The sequence below is a fragment of the Durio zibethinus genome, chromosome 12 (genome assembly GCF_047325235.1).
Source record: "Durio zibethinus cultivar Kanyao isolate XHJ-2024 chromosome 12, ASM4732523v1, whole genome shotgun sequence".
In the NCBI taxonomy this organism is placed as follows: domain Eukaryota; kingdom Viridiplantae; phylum Streptophyta; class Magnoliopsida; order Malvales; family Malvaceae; genus Durio; species Durio zibethinus.
The window spans coordinates 23,990,639-24,010,058 of record NC_143173.1 but is presented as its reverse complement, the minus strand read 5'-3'; the positions used below and the strand labels follow the sequence as shown (position 1 = coordinate 24,010,058).

Genomic DNA, 19,420 nt, shown 5'->3' with positions numbered 1-19,420 from the left:
CCAATATAAATGGAATTCGTACCTTCTTTAAGTGCTAGAGACTCCTTATCTCTCGTGTTGTTCATCTATTTATATTACTTGCTAGCCCAATCCGAAAGTAAATTAGTATTTAAAATAGAAAAGAAAAAAAAAGACTTCATCAACTGCCCAAGGATTTCATCAATTGAAACCATAATATCAACATTTTGTGAAGATTACTGCAATTCAAATAGTCAAACATAAATTTGAACCTCAATTTAACTCAAATTCTTCATCAACTGCCAAATACAGATATCAAATTTCAACAAAATAGAACAGCAAAAACTAAATGGAAAATTTTCCAATTCCTTTAAAGCATACGAGGTAACCGGAGTCATAGTTTACCTGGTCTTCTTCTTGGGCCTCAACTGCAACAACAGAAAGGAATATTTTGTTCATTGCAACAAAAGCAAATTCAGAAGATCAACCTACCGGAACCCAAATACAGGATATATACAAACGAGCATAACACCTAGCAAATAAAAAATTAGTTGACAAATTATTTTCAGTGATGCACAATGCACATTGGCAAATATTAATAGCTTTACATGAAGATGCAACTTATAATATCCTATTATTTTCAATGATCTGTGATTAAACCATTAACTCGATGAATTGAAACTTTGATATCTGATCCGATTGAAAAGATTATATGAATGACGATAACAACATAAAAACTAAAACTAAAACCGAGAAAACAACCACCAAAAGTGAAAACCAACAACTTTCAGATCCTCCATATCCGGGGTAAGGATCCGTAGCCCAATCCAAGGCATCTTTGCTGCCTTTCTTTTCCTTGGGAATCATCACAATATTTTTCCCTTCTTCAGATAACTTTATGTGAGATAAAATGTGAGGGAAAACTTCTTTGGGAGACTCTTCACCAATCAGTAAATCTGAGTGCCCAAAACCATCCACAACAACCCTTTCATGTCTAAAACCAGGTTGGTGCAACTTCATGTACTTATTAGCTAGAAAAGAAGTTTCTGGAGTCACAAGAATACTTCGTCCACCAGAGATATATAGCGTTGAGAGGGCCATTCTCTCTGGATGAATCAAATATGAGTTATTTCCCTTGCTATCCACAATGAATCCAGACTTGCAGATTTTCCTGAGGTGAGGAAAGGCTGCCATGGGAAGCTTTGTTGTGCTTTGTTTGTTTAACCAGAGATGCATAGTGGGGGTTATGTTTTGATGCCAGAATGCATTGCCAAATACTCCAGCAAAGACCTCACATTCACTGCAAGTGCATCTCTCATAGCGAGGTAGCCAACGGGCTATACACATTAGGAGCCGATGTCCCAAACTGGCCTTTGATGTCTCTAACAGAAGCAGGATTTTGTTCTTGCCCAGCAAAGCCATTGACATCTGCAGGTTGACTTGAGTAAGAAGGAAGTATAAGGCCCAAGCAAGATCAAGTTGACATTTATTTGTACCAAATCATATATGCTTTTGCATTAAGAGGAAAACTTACGGGAACCAAGGGAAGCCACATTTTGACTGTGGCTAAAGTAGTAAGCTTGAAGAACATTGAAGAGTTGGTGCAACATAAAGAAGCAATTTGAGTTGCAGAGATATGCCCTCCCATGAGAGCTATGTGAATGGACAAGCCTCCAACACAGTGTGCAACTACATGCACCTTCATTCTTGGACCATGGAATTCACAGATCTTGCCCATTACTACAAAGAAAAGTAGAAGAAAAATGTTATCACTCAGAAATCAATTAGATCTATGAGTATCTGATCTCATCTACGGCTTTTTGTAATTTTACCAGCAGGTATATCATATCTTCCAATATCTTCAATAGTGAAGTTGTTTGAGGGATTCGACACATGAACTCTTGGTTGCAATAACCATATTTCATGCCCTTCTGCCAGTAAAGTCCTGATCAAATCATTTGGTTCTGTTGGCAGACAGAAACTCTCAGTGGAATGTCCATTAAGTAGAAGAACCGGGTGCTTTTCTTCCTTGAATTTCCATCCACTTTGACTACAGTTCCACTGCCTACAGCTGATGGTATATCCATCTTCTGCATCATGTAGAGTAAGTAATCAAAATTAGAACATATAACCTGTTAATAATAAAATAAAACAAACAACCAAAAAATACTGAATTCAGTGTATTAATTTTGAATCTTCTCCAAATTACAGTGCAAAATATTTTCTTCCTTTGTTTATATAAAACTGACACTGTTAAAAAGTCTTTTTCCTCATTCACATCACTTGCAAGCAAGATTCAGTTGCAAATTCTAAGGATCTTTAACGTCGAGTTTGGATTCCTGGATACCTGTTTTTATTTCATAGAAAGTGCTCGCAGGATAAGAATTGTTGTAAGAATCCGTCAGGGTATACTTTTTGTGACTTTCTTGTGGTATTTGTAAAATATAAGTTCTAAGGAGATTCAATGAGAAAAGATAAATAAATCTTCCTTTTCTGTTTCCTTCAAGGCTAACGATGCTTTTCAGCAATTCAATCGTGGAAATTCTAAGCTCTCCTTTTAAGTTCAACCCTGCTTTCCCGGTAAAGTTGCCATCAAGCTTTTTGAATGTCACATACAATGTTGTTGTCTCCCTCCAAGAATATAGTGCAAAAAGATAAGGATTCATTATCTTCTTTCCCTCAAAAATATATCTGCATTTAATTAATGTTACAAAAATTTTTTAGAACAAAAGAAAGAAGAGAGAATTAAAAGGAAAGCAAATGGATGCGTTATTGTACCTTGGACCAGAAGCAGTAGCGAGGAGAAGGCGATAGTGCATATATTGTGTGTAAGGGGTTTTGTAATCTACTTCAAACATGTCTATTTCCCCATCTATAACATGCAACTTATCCTTCTCAATGGCTCTGAGCACAACATAACCTCCAACTTTCCCCTTTAAAGTTGAACAGGATTTTCTCATAACCGAATTCCTGTCATCACAGCTGTTCTCATTCTGCAAGTTTATCCTTATTCTGAGAAAAGCTGTGCATGGCATACCCCCTACATAACCCCTCATGATTTCTTTGACAAACACATATGATTTCTCTCTGCTCTTTAAATTATTATGTATTTCTGTATATGGATTTTGGTCAACCACTTTAGAAGCAAAATCTATACAATTTTTACTTTTATAACTGAGAGTATCCTTCACAAGGTGCTTACTTACATGCTCAGCGGCTGCTGCAATAGTAAGGGATGGGTTTACACCAACAGAGCACGGAATTAGAGAAGCATCACAAACATAGAGGCCCTGGTGTACTAGACCAGGAGCCTCTGCATCAAAAATCTGACCATTTGGATTACAAACACCATCCGAAAAATCTGATGATGCATTGCACCCCCCTAGAAGATGTACTGATGTGCTTCGGTAATTGGACATGAAGAGAATTCCACCTAATTTCTTGGTAATCTTTTGAAAGGCCTCAATTTTTCTCACCAGCAAAGGGTCATGGGGTGGACTGAAGCAAATTTTATCTGTTTCCTTGTCTAATATAATTTTCCCATCACTCTTATCATGTCCCATTGCAGCGAGCACCATTGCTTGGCTCGACTTAGAACCTATGAGATGTTTCAGCTTATCTATAACGCCATCAAAGAACCAGTAACCAGTTGGCCATCCGTATGTTACAATCCCTTTAAACAACATGTAAGGATAAGCAGTAGGAAGTACAGCACTCTGCATTGAAAAAAAAAAAAAGGACAATGAATGAATGAAATGAGAGACAAAGAAGAAAGAAAAGGCGGTTTCAGAAGAGTCTAAATTACAGATATGCGTAAGCAACTCTTTTCTTGACAAAATCAATATGAGTTGCTAACACAAACTAATCAACCTGCCCAACTTGAAACTACCAGTGAATGGACAAGTCAAAAGAATATGAATCATGATGTGGCCAGTACACAATTTATTGTAATAGTAGATGAAGGACACAACTTTTAGATGGTTGAATTGAAACCAATAATGCCCATCCAGGCCACATGATTCTACCATCCTGCAGTATTCTTTTAACTGATTCTCTTTCTCTCTTTCCATATAGAAAGCCAGTAAGACGGTAGAAGGGCCAGTGCCATGGCAGGAGCTAAATTCTAATGTGGAATCAACACAAGTTAAGTTTCTCGGCATAGCAAAATATTGAACCTGGATTGTGAAACCCAATGAAGAAGTGTAAGATGAAGAGATGGATGGCCCAGGCCGTGCTTGAATAGGTGTCTTCGACAGTTGCTTTTTATCTAGTCCATAAGCATGCAAAGGTCCACTGCTCCCAGCAAGATAAGCAACAGTATTTCCATTACAGCTGAATCCAGACCCAAGTGACTCTGAGAGTTTTAATCCTCTCATTTGTGATTTGAAAAGTATTGCAGTTGTGCCAAGGACTCCCGCTGTGGAGCATGAAATTGAAGCTTCCTATAAGGTTTTGGAAAAAAAAAAATTGAAGGTATATCAAATTATTTCACTATTGCTTCATACCTGACAGGATCACAAAATCAGCTTTTATACAATCGATCTCATTTAAGAAAACAAGCCACCTTCTTTTTCCACCAACTCCACCTTCATGTCCTGTTTCATATGGATTTTTAACTACATACTGAACTTCACACTCTGTTTTAACAATACATCCTGCCTGCATCACAAGAAGTTCTAATTTTATCAGAATGCATGAGAACATGGGTCCATTTGGACATGATGTTTACTGTCACAGGCTTTTATAAAATACGAAACAACAAAGTATTCTCAATAGCAACCCGTTACAAGAATTCAGACTATCATCATCATCATCATAGTAAAAACCTCTTAAATTGGCCAGCTGACCTACACTTGTCTTTTGGTATGCATTTGAATTTTTCAGCTTGAAATCGTAGAAGCAACTGAAAGCATTTCACAGTTAACACAAATGCAACTAGAGAAATAAAGAAATAAACCTGTCAACTTAAAACAACGTATCAAGTTAAAGAGATTATGCCTGAATTGCTGATGCAAGATAATTTTTGTCAGTAGAATTCTTGGCGTTATAAGGACACCCAGCTAGATAATTTCCACAGGCTATGCAGATATCCACATTTTGATGTTTTGGTAATCTGGATGAGGACTCTTCAAGATCAAAATTCATACTTAGCTTCATTGAATCCTGAACCATTTCTTCTACACCTCCAACATCTATTTCTTTCATAATTTTGGCAATGGGGAACTGGACGGGAACACTTTGTATTCTCATCATGGTAGCAGCTGAAGCTTCACAACTATCCCAGTCCCATTCCCATTCCTTTGGCCATTTTGAATTTCTTCGAGTACGAACTGGTGTTGGCAGCATTATGCCTGCATTCACTAGTGAACCCCCACCAAGTCCACAAGCTGCCGCTGCCAGTGAATCATTTTGTTCATAAACCTATGATGTCATTGATAAATTATCACAATTTTATTCATACTATAGTTAAAACAAAATATGACTTTAACAGGTTTCAAATTCATGCCATACTAATGAAAAATGATTGTCTTCCCTAAGTACAGATACATAGTCTTTCTATTAAAATATCCTCCATAGTGTGAAAAGGAAGACTGACCTGAAATAAAGCATCCTTAGGGCCAAAGCTGACACCTAAGTTCTGACTCTCCATCCTCACAGCTGACATGATCTTGAAACTGTCCGTTGGAAAATCCTTAGCTTCCCATTTTCGGCCCTTCTCAACCAGGCATACCTTGACCCCTGCCATTGACAACCGACATGCAGCAACAGAACCACCATATCCAGACCCCACAACAACAGCATCATATTCATCTTCTCCGACAAAAAGCGTTTGTTTTGAATCTGCTGGTTTCTCCATTTCTTTGAAACCCAGAACTAAAGTTTCGGGACCTTCTAGTGATATCTATTGGCTTATCTCATGAGCAATGAAAGAATGCAAGGAGTAATTCAGTTTCATATTCAATTAATTTATAGAATAAAAACTGCCCCTGAGGAAGTAACTGGATGTACAATTTTGTTCTTCACCTTATATTTTGTTCGAGAGCTATAACATCATTGTTTCTGCATGAAGAAACCAATGCATTCACAATAAGACAATGGAGTTGGCAATATCACCTACAGTTTTTCTCAATGGCAATGTATTATTAAATTTTTTACAGATTATTCAAAGAACAAACAACTGATAGAACATGTTTCTTTCTTGTCAACCAATTTGGAAGTATGTAAATCATGTAATTTTCCCCCTTGCCTGATTTCTCAAGATGGGTACTTGCTTGGGTTATCCTTCTCGAGCCAAGATAAGATGAAAACAAAGCAAACATGGCAGAAAAACACAAGAAAACCAAACTGAAACAAAACTGAAAACAAAAATTGAAATTCCATTCATTCAAATGTAAAAGAACAAGGCTTTAAGTGTATGTAAGGGCTTAGCACTTGAAATATAAATGAAAAGACAGTAAAGTGCTAAGAAAGTACAAGCAAAGAAAGTAAAAATGGGGGCTTAACAAGCCACAACAGTTCAGCCACTCAAGTCTGCCTGAAAGTGGCGTAATCGCAGCCAAAAAAGAAAAAAAAAAATTACAAGCTAAAGGGGAGTTACATTATATGTAAATGGAGAATGCATATAAGCATGCATTAAAGAAAAGAAACAGAAATGGCTGGGAGGCTTTTCCAAAGTTTTCGCATTTTTTTTTTTTGGCCGTGGGTGTGGGGACTTTAATGACGGAATAGGGGTTTTTAGGAATCTTATTCTTTTATTTTGCATGCCCCTCATGCTCTGTTCATATGGAAAGTTGGATTTTTGCAATCAATCACTTCCAAAAAGCCAAATCAGTAGCAAACAAACGAAATTACACGATTCGATCAAATTAAATTGTTGTTTTGATTAAACAAATAATTGTGGATGACTTTGACAATAAATTTCGAGTAAAATTAATTAATCTGATTTATTTTTTATATTCATAGGAGTTTGTTTATATTTTTATTTTACAAATATGATATTTTTTAAGCATTTCTAATAATATCAAGCGTTATTTTTATTTTAACATTTCTAATTTCTGGAGTTGTAACCCCGATTAATAAAAGTTCAGAAAAATTTTCTAATATAGAACCAATAGCCGATGCTCGGTTTCAATTTCGAAGGGGAAACTTGAACACTGTTAAAACAAAACAGTGACTAGTTAGCAATGTACTTCTTTGCTTACTTCTTGTTCGTACAACCGTTCCACGTCATTTTGTGTGCTTTCTCAGATGAGCTAATTAGCATCTTCCTTCATGCCACTTCATCATCCAACCCAACCCTCTTTCGGGCCGTTAAAAATTTTCCTCCCAGTTATGCGAACTACATATGGCAGACAGCAGTGTGTGACAGAAGTTGGAATCCGATTACGCTATCCAAAGATGGTCCTCACCTCTCACATGTTTTCTTTGTGATGATTTGCTTGGGAAAGCTTGACTAAATAATGTACAATTATGGTGGTGACTGTTTAAAGAGATTTTGTGCTTTTTTAGGTCAAAAATTGAATTTTGGGAAATCAAAATTCTTTATATCATCAAATGTTTCAAGACGCTTGATAGTCGACTTTGGCCCTATTGCTAGAATGCAGCACTGTTCGGATTTTGGAACTTATCTTGGATTTCCACGCACTGAGGACATCCGGGCAAAATTATAGAGGATTAGGGAAAAAAGTGAAAAATAAATTTAAGATGTATTTGAATGGATAGTGAGATTAACTTTGATGATGATGAAAATAACAATAATAATGAAATTAATTATTGTAATAATAAAATTAAAATTAATGATCAAATATATGTCTGTCTATAATTGTAATGGTGGCAGAGTGGTGGAGAGATAAGAAATAGTAAATATAGAAAATAACCAATAAAAATATTATACTAAAATTTATATAAAATAAAAAATTTAAATTATTTTACATTTATAAAATTAATAAATAATTAAAGATTACTAAAATTAGTTTTATTTAAAATAATAATTTTATTAATAAATATTTAAAAATTAATAAATTTGATAATAATATATAACAATGATTTTTTAAATTTTGATAATAATTATTTTTATATTAAAATATTAATTATTTTTATTCAAAATAAAATTTAAAAATAAAAAAATAAAAAGAAATGACAAAAACTTTTAAATAAAAAAATCAAAATAAAAATGGACAAAAATAGACTAAATACATTTTTATTGCTACATCAAAATCTAAAAAAATAAAAAGATAATTGGGGCTTATTTGGAAAGATAGGGTTCACTGGTGGTGAGTTTTTTTTCACTGGAGCTTGAAGCACCATTTAAATTTTAGAGCTGCAGCACCAACATGCATTTTTACCTCACCATCCATGTAAGCCAAATGCATTTCTTTGCACTGTGCAGTGCAGTTGGCACATGTTTTCATTGTAAACGTAGCTCCGTTTCAATCCAAATGCAGCCTTAGTTCTTGGAAGGTGAAGCAATTGTCTTTAACAAGCAGAGCAATTTTGATATAGTCCGTCACCAATTCTATTGCTAATTATACGATGCAAGCGGTAAAACTCCTAGTATCAGTGGCTAAGGAAATTGATGCACTGAACAAAAATTTCTTGTACGGTGGTTTTGATGGGTGAGGAAAGTGACTTTAATTAAACAGGTCAAAATTTATCGTCCAAAAAGGGATGAGGTTTGAGGATTCGAAAGATCTTGGATATGAATAGGGCTTTGCTAGCTAAGCTTGGTTGTAAATTGGCAGAAGGAGACGGCGGTTTATGGGTTAGGCTGTTACATGCTAAGTACTTGAAAGGTGTAACCTTTTTCCAGGCAATGAAGAAGCAGAATTCTTCTTAGATCTGGGAAAGTCTTTTATGGAGTATAGAGTTGGTGGTTTAAAGTTCCAGGAAACTTGTTTTCAATGGGAACCTAACTTCTTTTTGGTGTGATAAGTGATTGGGTAGTCAATCTCTCAAGACAAGATGTAATTGACTAACAACTGAATTGGATGATTCGCATTGTGTTAGTGATTCCATGAACCCCAACGGTGGTTGGGATTGGATCAAAATTGGAGATATTTCGGATGAAGTTAACGTGCAATTAACTTTATTTTACTTGTCTCTAAATAAGGAAGACCAACTTATTTGGTCAGCTAGTTCATATGCTATATTTTATGTTTCTTCTGCCTATAAGTTGTTGCTTGGTGATAATCAAACCAATGTTTATCACAATAGTTTTGATATCGTTAGATAAATTTAAAAATAAAAAAAAGTTGTCATTAATTTTTTTTTAATTAGATGTGATTAATTATCTATTAAATTTTAATTTTTTAATAAAATTTTAAAATTAATTTAAATTTATGTAAAAAATAATTATAAGATCTACAAAATAATTTAGTTTCGATAGTCGATTACGTGTGGAGAAAGATTAACACCCATACAGCATCCATTTAAAATGATATTAATTAATTATATATTGTCTTTTGAATATTGACAAAAATGATATTAAATTTGGTATTTATCAATAATTTCTTTGATTTATTTTATTCATCATAATTTTATTTTTTTATTATTTATTCGAGAAAAATAAATTACAATTTTGTTATTGAAAAGTTTCAAAATGTATTTTAATATACTAGTAATATTTTTTAAAAAAATTTCATATAGGAATTTATTAGAACTCACTAGCCAGATATTTTATAAATCTCATCCTCGAAGGCTCGTATTTATTTATAAAAAAAAAAAGATATGCGTGTAATGCAAATAACAAAATGTTGATACATATATTTTATTTTTCTTTCAAAAAATTATTTTTTTGTTTATTGCATTTTTTAAAAGAAAAAAAAATCTTTATTTTTATAAATATTTCAATATACTGATAGTATTTAAGAAAATTTTTTTATCAAGAGATTTTATTGGTTTCACTATTTGAAATACCATAAAATTTTATTATTGGATAAAATTTTTTTCTCATTTTTTATTATTTTATTAATAATTTTTTTAGTTAATTTTTTTATTTTATAAAAAAATTTATTATATTAAAAATTTTATATAAATATTCCAATAAGCTTGTAGTATTTGAAAAAAAAATTTTCATTTAGAGATTTATTAGATATCACTATTTAAATTACTTTAAAATATAACCATAAAATAAAATTTTCCTTTCTCTAATTTATTATTATTATTATTATTATTATTATTATTTATATTTTATTTATTTTGTTTTATTATTATTTAATAATTTTTTATAGTACTAAAGATGTCAACTATCCACATCAAATTTATTTTCAAAGATATTTAGTGGTGAAAAAAATTATTAAAACATAAAAATATTAAAACAAATAATATAATAAATCAAAACAAAAGATAAGAAAACATACCAAACAAATTTATGGGCCTTAAATCCAAAATGCTTGGACTGGGCTTATAATGGAATAGGCTTCAGTTAGGTCCACAAATGCAGCTTCTTATGCCCCTTTTTCCCTAATGACCGATTCCCAATCTCACGTTTTAACCTTCCCTTTTGACTTTCTAACACATTCCCTTTTCTTTTTTCTTTTTTGGGTCAAAGTCTCTTTCCCATTTTTACTTTTCTACCTTTCTCCTTCGTCTTCTTCTGCTCGTCTTCCTTCCCCTCCTTCCTTTTTCCTCCTTCCCTTCCACGCCAAACGGGTCTCTCTTTTTGTTTTTTTTTGGCTTCAACCGTTCACCCCAAAACGGTTCACCAAAATTTTTTGATTGATTTTTTTTATTGCTTCTTCTGGGTTCCTCTCCGATTGGTGAGGGCTGTGTTTTTTTGTTTGTTTTGATTTTTGGTAAAAAGCAAGGGAATTTTTGTTTGAGAAATTGTTGATTTTTGGAGATTTGGCAGTGCAGGTTGATGGTGGAAGCTGTGTGGTGGGGCTTCTAGTGGTTTACAAGGGTGCGGCCATGGGCTTTTTTTTTTTTTTCTTTGTTTTCAAAGAATTAGCCTCAAAATTCGCCTCCCCCTTGTTTGATTCATTTGTTTGGTTTTTATAAGACTCTGAGATCATTCTAGGAAGCAGCAGGGAGGGAAGAAAAATAGTGTGAATAGGCTGTCTGACAAACTTTGTTTTTTTGTTACTTTTTTGTATTATTTATTTAATTAACGAAAGTTTTAATTTAAATTGTACTCTTAAAATTGATTTTGGGCTCCTATTAAGATCTAATTAAAAAGTTTAAACGGGTCTTAATTGTGCAAGTCAAAATTCCGAAAAAAAGTTATTTCTTTGGACAAAAATTGATGGATGAAGATTTGGGGGTTGGATTTGCTACCTCGAATCAAGTTCTTTATTTGGTTAGTGATGCATAACAGAATACTTACAAGAGAGGCTTGTGTGACTAAAGTAATTTCTAATTCAACTATGTGTCCTAGATGTGAAAATCCAGTTGAATCGGCTTTACATATGCTAAGGGATTGCAGAGATTCAAGTATGTTGTGGTCTTGTTGGCTTCGAGATTCTACTTTGGATCACTTTAATTCTTTGACTCTGCAAGATTGGATTAAGTTTAATTTGATCAGAAAGAATGTTTTAGCTGAGGAGATACTTTGGTCTGTTATGTTTGCTTTTGGTTGTTGGTATGTGTGGAAATGGAGAAACAAACGTTGTTTTGAAAAGGGATTTTCTTGGCCAAATTGTGCTGCTAATATTGTTCTGGCCGGAGCTAGGGAGTTTCTTAGTTTTTGTGATTCTCAAATTTTTACTACTTTTAAACAGATTTTTCTTATTGCTTGGAACTCTCCCATCTGCTTTTATTAAATTAATGTGGATGGTGCTACATCTTCAAATCTAGGAGAGTTGGCTATAGGAGGTATTGCAAGGGATTGTAATGGGTACTAGGTGTTTGGCTTCGCCAAAAAATTTGATACGAGGGATCGATTCTCAGAGCAGAACCATATACCCTTTACATGGGACTGACTTAGCATGGGATCGAGGTTTTCAGAGACTAATGAATCTGACTCATGGTAATGTGATCAAGATTGATCCGCTATACCATGTTATTTACCAATGCCAACAGTTGATTAACAGAAACTGAGATTGCGGAATTCATCATATCCATAGAGGGGATTTTTGTGCGGATTATATAGCTGATTGGGCTTTTGAAAGGGACGAGTCTAACTACGTGATCATGTTTCTCCTATTGAAGTCGACTGACTTATGCAAGAAGACATGTTAACAACAGCTAGACCAAGAGCTTTAAGATTGTGAGAGGTACTTCTTTGTAAATAAAAATTAAAAAAAAAAAAAAAACATTTACCTCGAGTTGTTAACGATATTTAAAACAACAGACATGCTTCTCGGTTTATGCCACGTATAATAATTGTTGAAATAATCTGTCGTGCAACATTTAAAAAAAAATAAACTTCCAATTAACATTTACCAGTCAAAAACTTAAGGTAACAAGAATTCTAAAGACAAACCTTCAGAGGTAATGGAAGTGGCAGATTAGCTCCTTGGCAGAGACTGTTGGACCACTGTTACAGAAACAAAGACAAGAATCAGATACTCTGATAGAAGAGGTAACTTTGCGGGAATTGGAATTTTAAAGACGCCATATTAAAGCACGAAGTTGGACCCTTCTGTTTTAGCGTATCTTTCAAATCTGTTTCTATTATTAAAGACACCCCTGAAGTCAAATCAATTTGGCCCCAAAACCTTTTGGTTGTTGATTCATATCTTGATACTTTCAGAGCAACATGTCGTGACCCGATGTTAAAATGTACCATAGCAATTTTTACCTGATATGTTAATGTTTTGAACTAGGAATAATTGCATGCCGGGCAGAGGCGTCTTGGTAGCCGCCTAATAATTCTGATTCAGAACGATCAATTTCTGAAAATGAACCAAAACAGATTCTATAATGGTATTCAGAGCTATTTATTATATCAGTCCCACAAACACCAGCCAACACTTGAATTATTGTATTTTATTTTGGTGATTTTGGTTTGCTTTCTGTCTGTCGTGGATTTTGACAGTTTGTGTGGTTTGTAACAGAAATTGCGGCTGCTTTGACCCAAGGAAATCTGTATTTATACAAAAAGATAAATATTCTATATATTAGTGAAGGAAAGTGGACGGAAACATCCATGGCAGAAACATTCAGCGGTAGGAAAGTCAACACCCAACTCATCATTCATTATTTGAAAATTAAGGAGCTTATTCTGCCTTTGTATTATTTTGACCATGCGGGAAAGCAGGACTAATTCTCCATTTCTACGTAAGGGGCAAGTACAACCAGCAAAGCAAAAACCTGAAAATTGGTCAATCGCCGCCAATGCAATGAAATCGCCAATTTCTGGAGAATTTTTTTATTATTATTTTAACAAACAAAAGAAAAGCAAAAACCTAAATTAGGTCACTCGCCGCCAATGCAATGAAATGCGCTGATTACCGAATGATTTTTTTATTATTATTTTTACACCCAAGAGAAAGAAATCAGGAAAAATTTATCGCTAGAAGAAGAACTCGAACCTCCGACCTTGTGGCCTGAAAATTGGTCAATCGCCGATTTCTGAAGAATTTTTTTATTATTATTTTAACAAACAAAAAAAAGCAAAAACCTAAATTAGGTCAATCGCCGCCAATGCAATGAAATGCGCTGATTACCGAATGATTTTTTTATTATTATTTTTACACCCAAGAGAAAGAAATCAGGAAAAATTTATCGCTAGAAGGAGGGCTCGAACCTCCGACCTTGTGGTTAACAGCCACACGCTCTAACCAACTGAGCTATTCCAGCTCTGTTAGTATGAGTGGGTCCAACTATATATAGATGTAAAAAAAAAAAAAAATACTCCGGCATTCTTATTGGCACAATCTCGTCCACAATGAAAAGAAATCCAGTTCCGTATCAGAAAAATTTGAAAACGAGAATCACGGAACCTGAATTCGACTACTACTTTCCAGTTGCACTGTAAGTCTAACTGTAACTATGAACTGAAGGATGAAATACACGTGAAAGATTTTTTTTTTTTTTTCTCAGCTCTAATCGGTAAAACAGTTGACCATCGACTTGACTTGCCACTCAGTCTTAAAATTTGCACAAGTAGAACCGAGACAAAGCATTGAAAAGAACCATAACTGGTACAACATAAAATGGCAGAGGTAGATGGTCAAGTTTTTACATAGCAAGAACTACGCTGCCATTTCTCCAATCTAAGCACCACCAAGGTGAGCAATAAGTTTGATGATGATTACTAGTCCTTCATTCATTAAGCAGAGCAAGCTTCTAGCTTAGGAAGGAGACTTCGCCAGGCATCGGCGATACTATTTGCCAGTCGAGCCTGTCCTCTTGCAAATTCATGAAAAGCAATCCCCATATCTTGTGTTTTCTGTTCCTGAAATCGTACAATCTCTTCACTCATCAGTCGCACAATAGTCTCAAATCTTCTTGTCGCCTCCTCACTCTCTTCCTTCAACTGCAACCACGGACTTATGTTAGCAGAGGCAAAAGCATATGGCCTGAATAGGAATATGTTAGTGAAAGCTTCGATAAAATGACTTGCCTCCTTGTACTCATGCTCAGCTTCTCGCACCCTCTCAGAGCGTGTTAGCATGAGCTTGTCACTGCAAACAATAGATATGCTCAAATTACAAACCTAATTAAGAAATAAAACTAATAAAGATCGTCAGACTGAGCAGCTTGTTTGCCATATCAAAGTATTATGTAAAGAGGCCACTGCTAATAGCAACACTAGATAGAAAAAATAGAAAGAGGAAAAAAGGCATCAAATACGGATGATCAGAAGCATACAGATTTATCTCCTTCAACTTCATTGTTTCAGCCAGTTCACACTGTTGCCTGAAAGCATTAGCTCTCTCTCCTATTGTGGCCTATTATGCAACACAAATGCCAGAGGATCAGCTATAAAATTGTACTTTCCCAGTTAACTATATTCAGTACTGTACATAAAAAAATAGCGCTTCAATAATTTCTTCAAGGAAAGCTATGCTTGCAATTTTTTCAAGGAATGCTTCGCTTGCAATCAAATTATGTTGGTCATCAAACATTGCACAAGACAGCAGCCCAACTCACCTTTATGGACTGGACAGCACGAACATAATCTTTCAAGGGTTCTTCAAAGTTCATCAAGAGTTGATGGGCCTGTAGCCATCAAAGATTGTGAAAATGTGGTGTTACCTATATACCTTAATATGGAAAAGTTTGGGCATCATATATCAGGCCACATTTACATATGCCCTCAGGGCTGCAAGACAAACTACCAAACTTAAGGCTCACCCATAAAAGCTAGCCTACCTCCTTCTGTAGCTTAGCTGCCAGTGTCTCAGATTTAGCCCCAATTTCCGAAAATGCTTTCCCAACAGCTTGGCCTTCACAAGCACCAAGAAGCTTGGCTGCCTTACCAAAATCTGATAGAGATTGCCCCAACTCTGAGAATATACCAGAAACAAAAAAAAAAAAAAAAAAATTTGTTCAATTTTTATTCAAACCAATAGGAGATAAACACTTGAGAAAGATATAAAGTGTTCAGGGGTCAAAAATCCTAATTACCTCTGTGTCTCTTAACAAGACGATATGCATGCTTCTGGGCTTCAGCCAAATGATTTTCAAGCTCAAAAACATAGTGTTTAAGCTTCTCATATTCAGGATTTGATTCTTCAACAGGTTTTTCCTTTCCAAGAACAACATCGCTCACCTTAGACTGTACATCCTGGTAAATTTCTAGACAAGTTAATGTTAAATAACATAAGAATTTAAATATTATAAACATGTCAGATTCAAGCCTGAGAAACTACTTCAATTGAATGAAACATAAAATATTATACATTAAAGCAGTAAAAAAGGGACACCAAGGTATTAGAGAAAGCAAGTAGAGAGTTCCCTGTGAGCTTCAGAAAAGAAGCAACAAATTATATATGACAGATTTATAAGTTCTGTTAGAAGTCTTCTCAACTTGAAGTGTGGCTCAAATAACGAGGTTAAATTTGTAAAATGAATTTATCATTATGGCAAGAATTTTTGTTTATACTTATTCACCAATCAAATTATCTACCAGATAAGAAATGTTCAAATTAAAGTCTTTGGACATCCCATTAGTCAGTAGACATTTTATTTACATCTGTCTACCATACAGTCATTCCACTGACATCCTAACTCATTATAAAGTCATGAAGAACTTATTTACCTTGAACATTTGCATCAAATCAGCTGGCTTCTTCTTAAAAATACCAGTCTCTAGAGATCTCAGTCTCTCCATTGTCTAAAAAGTAGCAACAAAGTTAACATCAAATTTTTATTCTAAAAAAAGCATAAATACAGAAAATAGGAACATCAAAATGGTCAGAAATTAGTCAGCAATTGTCCAGAGAACAAAATAATTTACGTTAGTAAGCATGACAATTTCCAGCATGAACAGGTGACAGGTGCTTACTGCTTACTCAAGTAACTAAAATCATAATGCTTCCTCATCAACATATATTACCAGAAGAATCACTAATACCGGCACTGTCCTGGATGGAGGAGCAATAGTGATGCTCTCTTTGATAACAGTGCATTTAGAAATGTAAAGGGTGCCATAATCAATAGTTTCTAAAGGTATCAAAGAGCTCAACATTATAATGAAGAGAACAAATTGCTTACCCCCCTTCAAAGAAGTTGTTAAAAATGTATAATTTATAGAGACAATTTGTATTATAACTATAAAACTTTCCTTCTACTCATCAAACTTTAGAACAATAGTCTACATCTCTATATTTAAAAATGAGTTTATGCACCTTAAATGCAAAGACACAATTAGCTATAATACTCAACATTGGAAAAAATCATATCGGATGATCTAATGATTATCATTTGAACACGCACAGAAAAAAAACCTAAATCGAACCATTCAACGCAACAAACCCTAAATACATCACCTCTTCATCTGCCTGCAAAAAGGTTCTAAGATCTTCACTCTGTTGAAGCTCACTGTGTGAAGCAATCCGATTAACAAATACATCCAATGCTTGACGTCTCATCTCAATAAATTCAGCACTAAATCGAAATTTCTCTGCAACAGCAACAGCGAAAACTTATATTACTTCGTAGTTCATAGACAAGCTCAGAGATTTAATCACAAGACACATAACAATTAATCAAAAAGAAGCAAAATTACAATGAAAAAGCATTGATCATTAACTTAATGCTAGAAAACAATCAAAACGAAGGCCAAAAACGTTGAATTTCTTTACCTACAGCACTCTTCTCAGGAAGGGGAGGAATGAAAAAGCCTTTGTACTTCTCAAAAAGGCGATCACGTAGCCAAACAAAGTCACTGTAACGCCTAATAACAATCTTTTCCGGGCCTTGGTATTCCGGGAAATTGGTCTGCTCAAACAGTGAAATTTCCGCCAAAAAATCCAAAACTTTGATTCGAGTATTAAAAAATAAAAAGAAATAAAGAACAAAATATTTTAATAATTAGCAACGATTACCTTGGTGATGACGCGATAGGATATGTAAGCTTGGACGCCATTGCCTAATTTGACGGGATCCATAACGGAAACTGATAGATACGGCTGTGACGGTGGAGATCTAGGGCTCTGCGACGACCCAGTTAAGCTTCTTTGCTGCTCCATTTTTTCATTTTTTACCACAACCAACCAGAAAAATGAAAAGGATTAATAACAATAACTGAAAACGCGAAAATCAAAGAAAAAAAGAAAGTAGGTAGTGGCAGAGTTGTAATTACCGAAGTAATCATGGTTTATTCCGGAATTGTGGAGCCCGGTAAATGCAGAGGTGAGTAGTTTTTTTTTTCTTCTTCTTTTTTGATGGGAAGAGTGGTTGATGGGCTGAGATTGAATTGATATGCGGGAAGCCAAAGGGACTCTCGAGTTCTCCGTCAACACTCAACGCGCTATCTGAGAGCCTGGCTCGAGACCAAAGGTTCGGACTATCAAGTGACACGTGCAAACCATTCTCATTTGAGGTTGTTTTTTTTTTTTTTGTGGAATAAGATTTTGCTATTTTTTATTTTTGTAAAAGATAAAGTAAAAAATAAATAAAGGGAGTTTAGTTCTTTTTTATAATTAAAATTATTGGAAATTAACAAATTCCTTTAAAAAAAAAAACTCTGATTATCAGATTAAAATTTTGATACTCTGGCATCAAACTAGATAACTGTTGGTTTTTTTTTAGTTATTTTACTAGTTATCCAAATAAAAATAAAAACGAATATGAATGACGCGGCGCAAAGTGAGTGGCAAGAAGAAGTGGACCACAAGGACCCAACCGTAGACGATAGCCACCTTTCACCGAGGTTCCTAGATAAGGCCATGATAATTAGTTGTTTAGCCAGGTGGGTCCAAAAAAAAATACCATCGGCATCGTCACCAGTTGAAAACGACTCAATGGGCCCTACTCCCACTTAATCCCAACCAGAGCCCAAGCCGAAAATACCACTCTCCATTTTTTTTCCTCCTCGTTCCTCCATTCTCCGCCTTATTTTTCTCAAATGGTTCGCTGATCTTACAACAATGGACCGCTTCCTTGGTGTGACGTCCCCATCCCCTACCACAGCCAACGACGGTGACGAACTCACGGAGGACGATATTTTCTGGACCACCGCCAGCCACCTTCCACCGCCACAACCAATTACCATAACCGCCGCCTGTCTTTTTCGCAGAGTTCCGGAATCCTCGCTGCATTGCCGGAACCAAGCCACTGTCAAATGCTTTACCGAAAACCGATAATTCCTTCCTCGTCATCAACCGTCAAGGTAGGAGCAACGATTCCTCGGCCGACACCACAGGAAAAAGAATACTCTAGTAAGTTCCAGCAGCAACAGTCGGCACCGGTGAACGTGCCTCTGCTGTCGATGGCGGTGGCGAGGGAAAGGAATAAGAAGTTCCTAGAAGTTGATTGTTACGATGAGGAGGGAGAGCAGGAGATATTGCCTCCGCATGAAATCGTCGCCAAAGGTTCTGGAGTGTCGCCGAAGACGACTTTCTTGGTGCTTGAAGGAATAGGGAGGACTTTGAAAGGAAGGGATCTTAGGCAGGTCAGAAATGCAATTTGGTGTAAAACTGGGTTTCTTGATTAATTGTTAAAAGTTTTTAATTATTGGGCTTTTGGGAGCGCCTTTAATATTTCCTGATTAAAATGGGGGATTTTGTTCTTCTAAATTCAGGTGCAGTTGGACGGTCAAGTGGAAGATGATATGCTGTATTTTTATTTTGTACTTGATCATGGAATATTTTAAGCTCGATGTTTATGAAATTATATATATATATATACATGAAAAATTAAAATGTGATCAATGAAAGTTGATCGAGTTGTTTTCTCTTATAAAATTTAAATTTGATTCTTCTTATTCCAACAGTCCTCGTTAGCATGTGGATCGTAAATTTATTTAGATTTCGACAAAATTTATATAAAATTTTTCAGTGAAATTTGTAAAAGTTTTTTAAATAATTTAATAAAAATTTTAATTAAAGATAAATTTTAATATAAAAATTAA

General features: G+C 34.8%; 2 protein-coding genes, 1 non-coding gene and 1 pseudogene across 6 annotated transcripts; 1 reads left to right on the top strand and 3 right to left on the bottom strand.

Annotated features, from left to right (window-relative positions):
- Positions 1 to 452: 452 nt before the first annotated feature.
- On the bottom strand, positions 453 to 12,181 carry LOC111296894 (uncharacterized). Of its 3 annotated transcripts, XM_089741314.1 has the most exons (11): positions 10,317 to 12,175; positions 5,983 to 6,018; positions 5,555 to 5,867; positions 4,957 to 5,379; positions 4,464 to 4,617; positions 4,134 to 4,375; positions 2,737 to 3,674; positions 2,306 to 2,649; positions 1,791 to 2,048; positions 1,493 to 1,698; positions 453 to 1,386 (listed from the first exon to the last, which is right to left on the bottom strand). In XM_089741314.1, exons 3-11 carry the CDS (start codon positions 5,813 to 5,815, stop codon positions 667 to 669), a joined length of 3,546 nt encoding a protein of 1,181 aa, XP_089597440.1. In that variant the 5' UTR covers positions 5,816 to 5,867; positions 5,983 to 6,018; positions 10,317 to 12,175; the 3' UTR covers positions 453 to 666. The 3 variants fall into 3 exon arrangements, with proteins under 3 accessions (XP_089597440.1, XP_022747106.2, XP_089597439.1); XM_022891371.2 differs by having other exon boundaries at positions 453 to 1,397; positions 5,555 to 6,018; positions 10,317 to 12,181; XM_089741313.1 differs by lacking the exon at positions 10,317 to 12,175 and having other exon boundaries at positions 5,555 to 6,027.
- Positions 12,182 to 13,624: 1,443 nt separating this feature from the next.
- TRNAN-GUU (transfer RNA asparagine (anticodon GUU)) lies at positions 13,625 to 13,698 on the bottom strand. Its single transcript has one exon. It is a non-coding gene; the product is annotated as a tRNA-Asn (tRNA).
- Positions 13,699 to 13,908: 210 nt separating this feature from the next.
- On the bottom strand, positions 13,909 to 17,810 carry LOC111296980 (sorting nexin 1-like). 2 transcript variants are annotated; one of them, XM_022891495.2, is made up of 11 exons: positions 17,651 to 17,810; positions 17,394 to 17,528; positions 17,151 to 17,286; positions 16,836 to 16,969; positions 16,106 to 16,180; positions 15,472 to 15,631; positions 15,217 to 15,350; positions 14,995 to 15,063; positions 14,713 to 14,792; positions 14,465 to 14,525; positions 13,909 to 14,377 (listed from the first exon to the last, which is right to left on the bottom strand). In XM_022891495.2, exons 1-11 carry the CDS (start codon positions 17,660 to 17,662, stop codon positions 14,171 to 14,173), a joined length of 1,203 nt encoding a protein of 400 aa, XP_022747230.2. In that variant the 5' UTR covers positions 17,663 to 17,810; the 3' UTR covers positions 13,909 to 14,170. The 2 variants fall into 2 exon arrangements, with proteins under 2 accessions (XP_022747230.2, XP_089597438.1); XM_089741312.1 differs by lacking the exon at positions 17,651 to 17,810 and having other exon boundaries at positions 17,394 to 17,579.
- Positions 17,811 to 18,219: 409 nt separating this feature from the next.
- On the top strand, positions 18,220 to 19,141 carry LOC111297156 (protein S40-7-like; annotated as a pseudogene).
- The last annotated feature ends 279 nt before the right edge of the window (positions 19,142 to 19,420 follow it).

Coding starts and splice junctions, on each gene's coding strand:
- LOC111296980 (XM_022891495.2), bottom strand. Junction 16,970..17,150: donor TCCTGAGAAGAGTGCTGTAG/GTAAAGAAATTC, acceptor TTGCTGTTGCAG/AGAAATTTCGATTTAGTGCT. Junction 16,181..16,835: donor TTTTGCAGGCAGATGAAGAG/GTGATGTATTTA, acceptor GCTACTTTTTAG/ACAATGGAGAGACTGAGATC.
- LOC111296894 (XM_089741314.1), bottom strand. CDS start 5,815: ATGGAGAAACCAGCAGATTCAAAACAAACGCTTTTTGTCGGAGAAGAT. Junction 4,618..4,956: donor ATCTTGCATCAGCAATTCAG/GCATAATCTCTT, acceptor CTTGTGATGCAG/GCAGGATGTATTGTTAAAAC. Junction 2,650..2,736: donor GCTACTGCTTCTGGTCCAAG/GTACAATAACGC, acceptor AATTAAATGCAG/ATATATTTTTGAGGGAAAGA.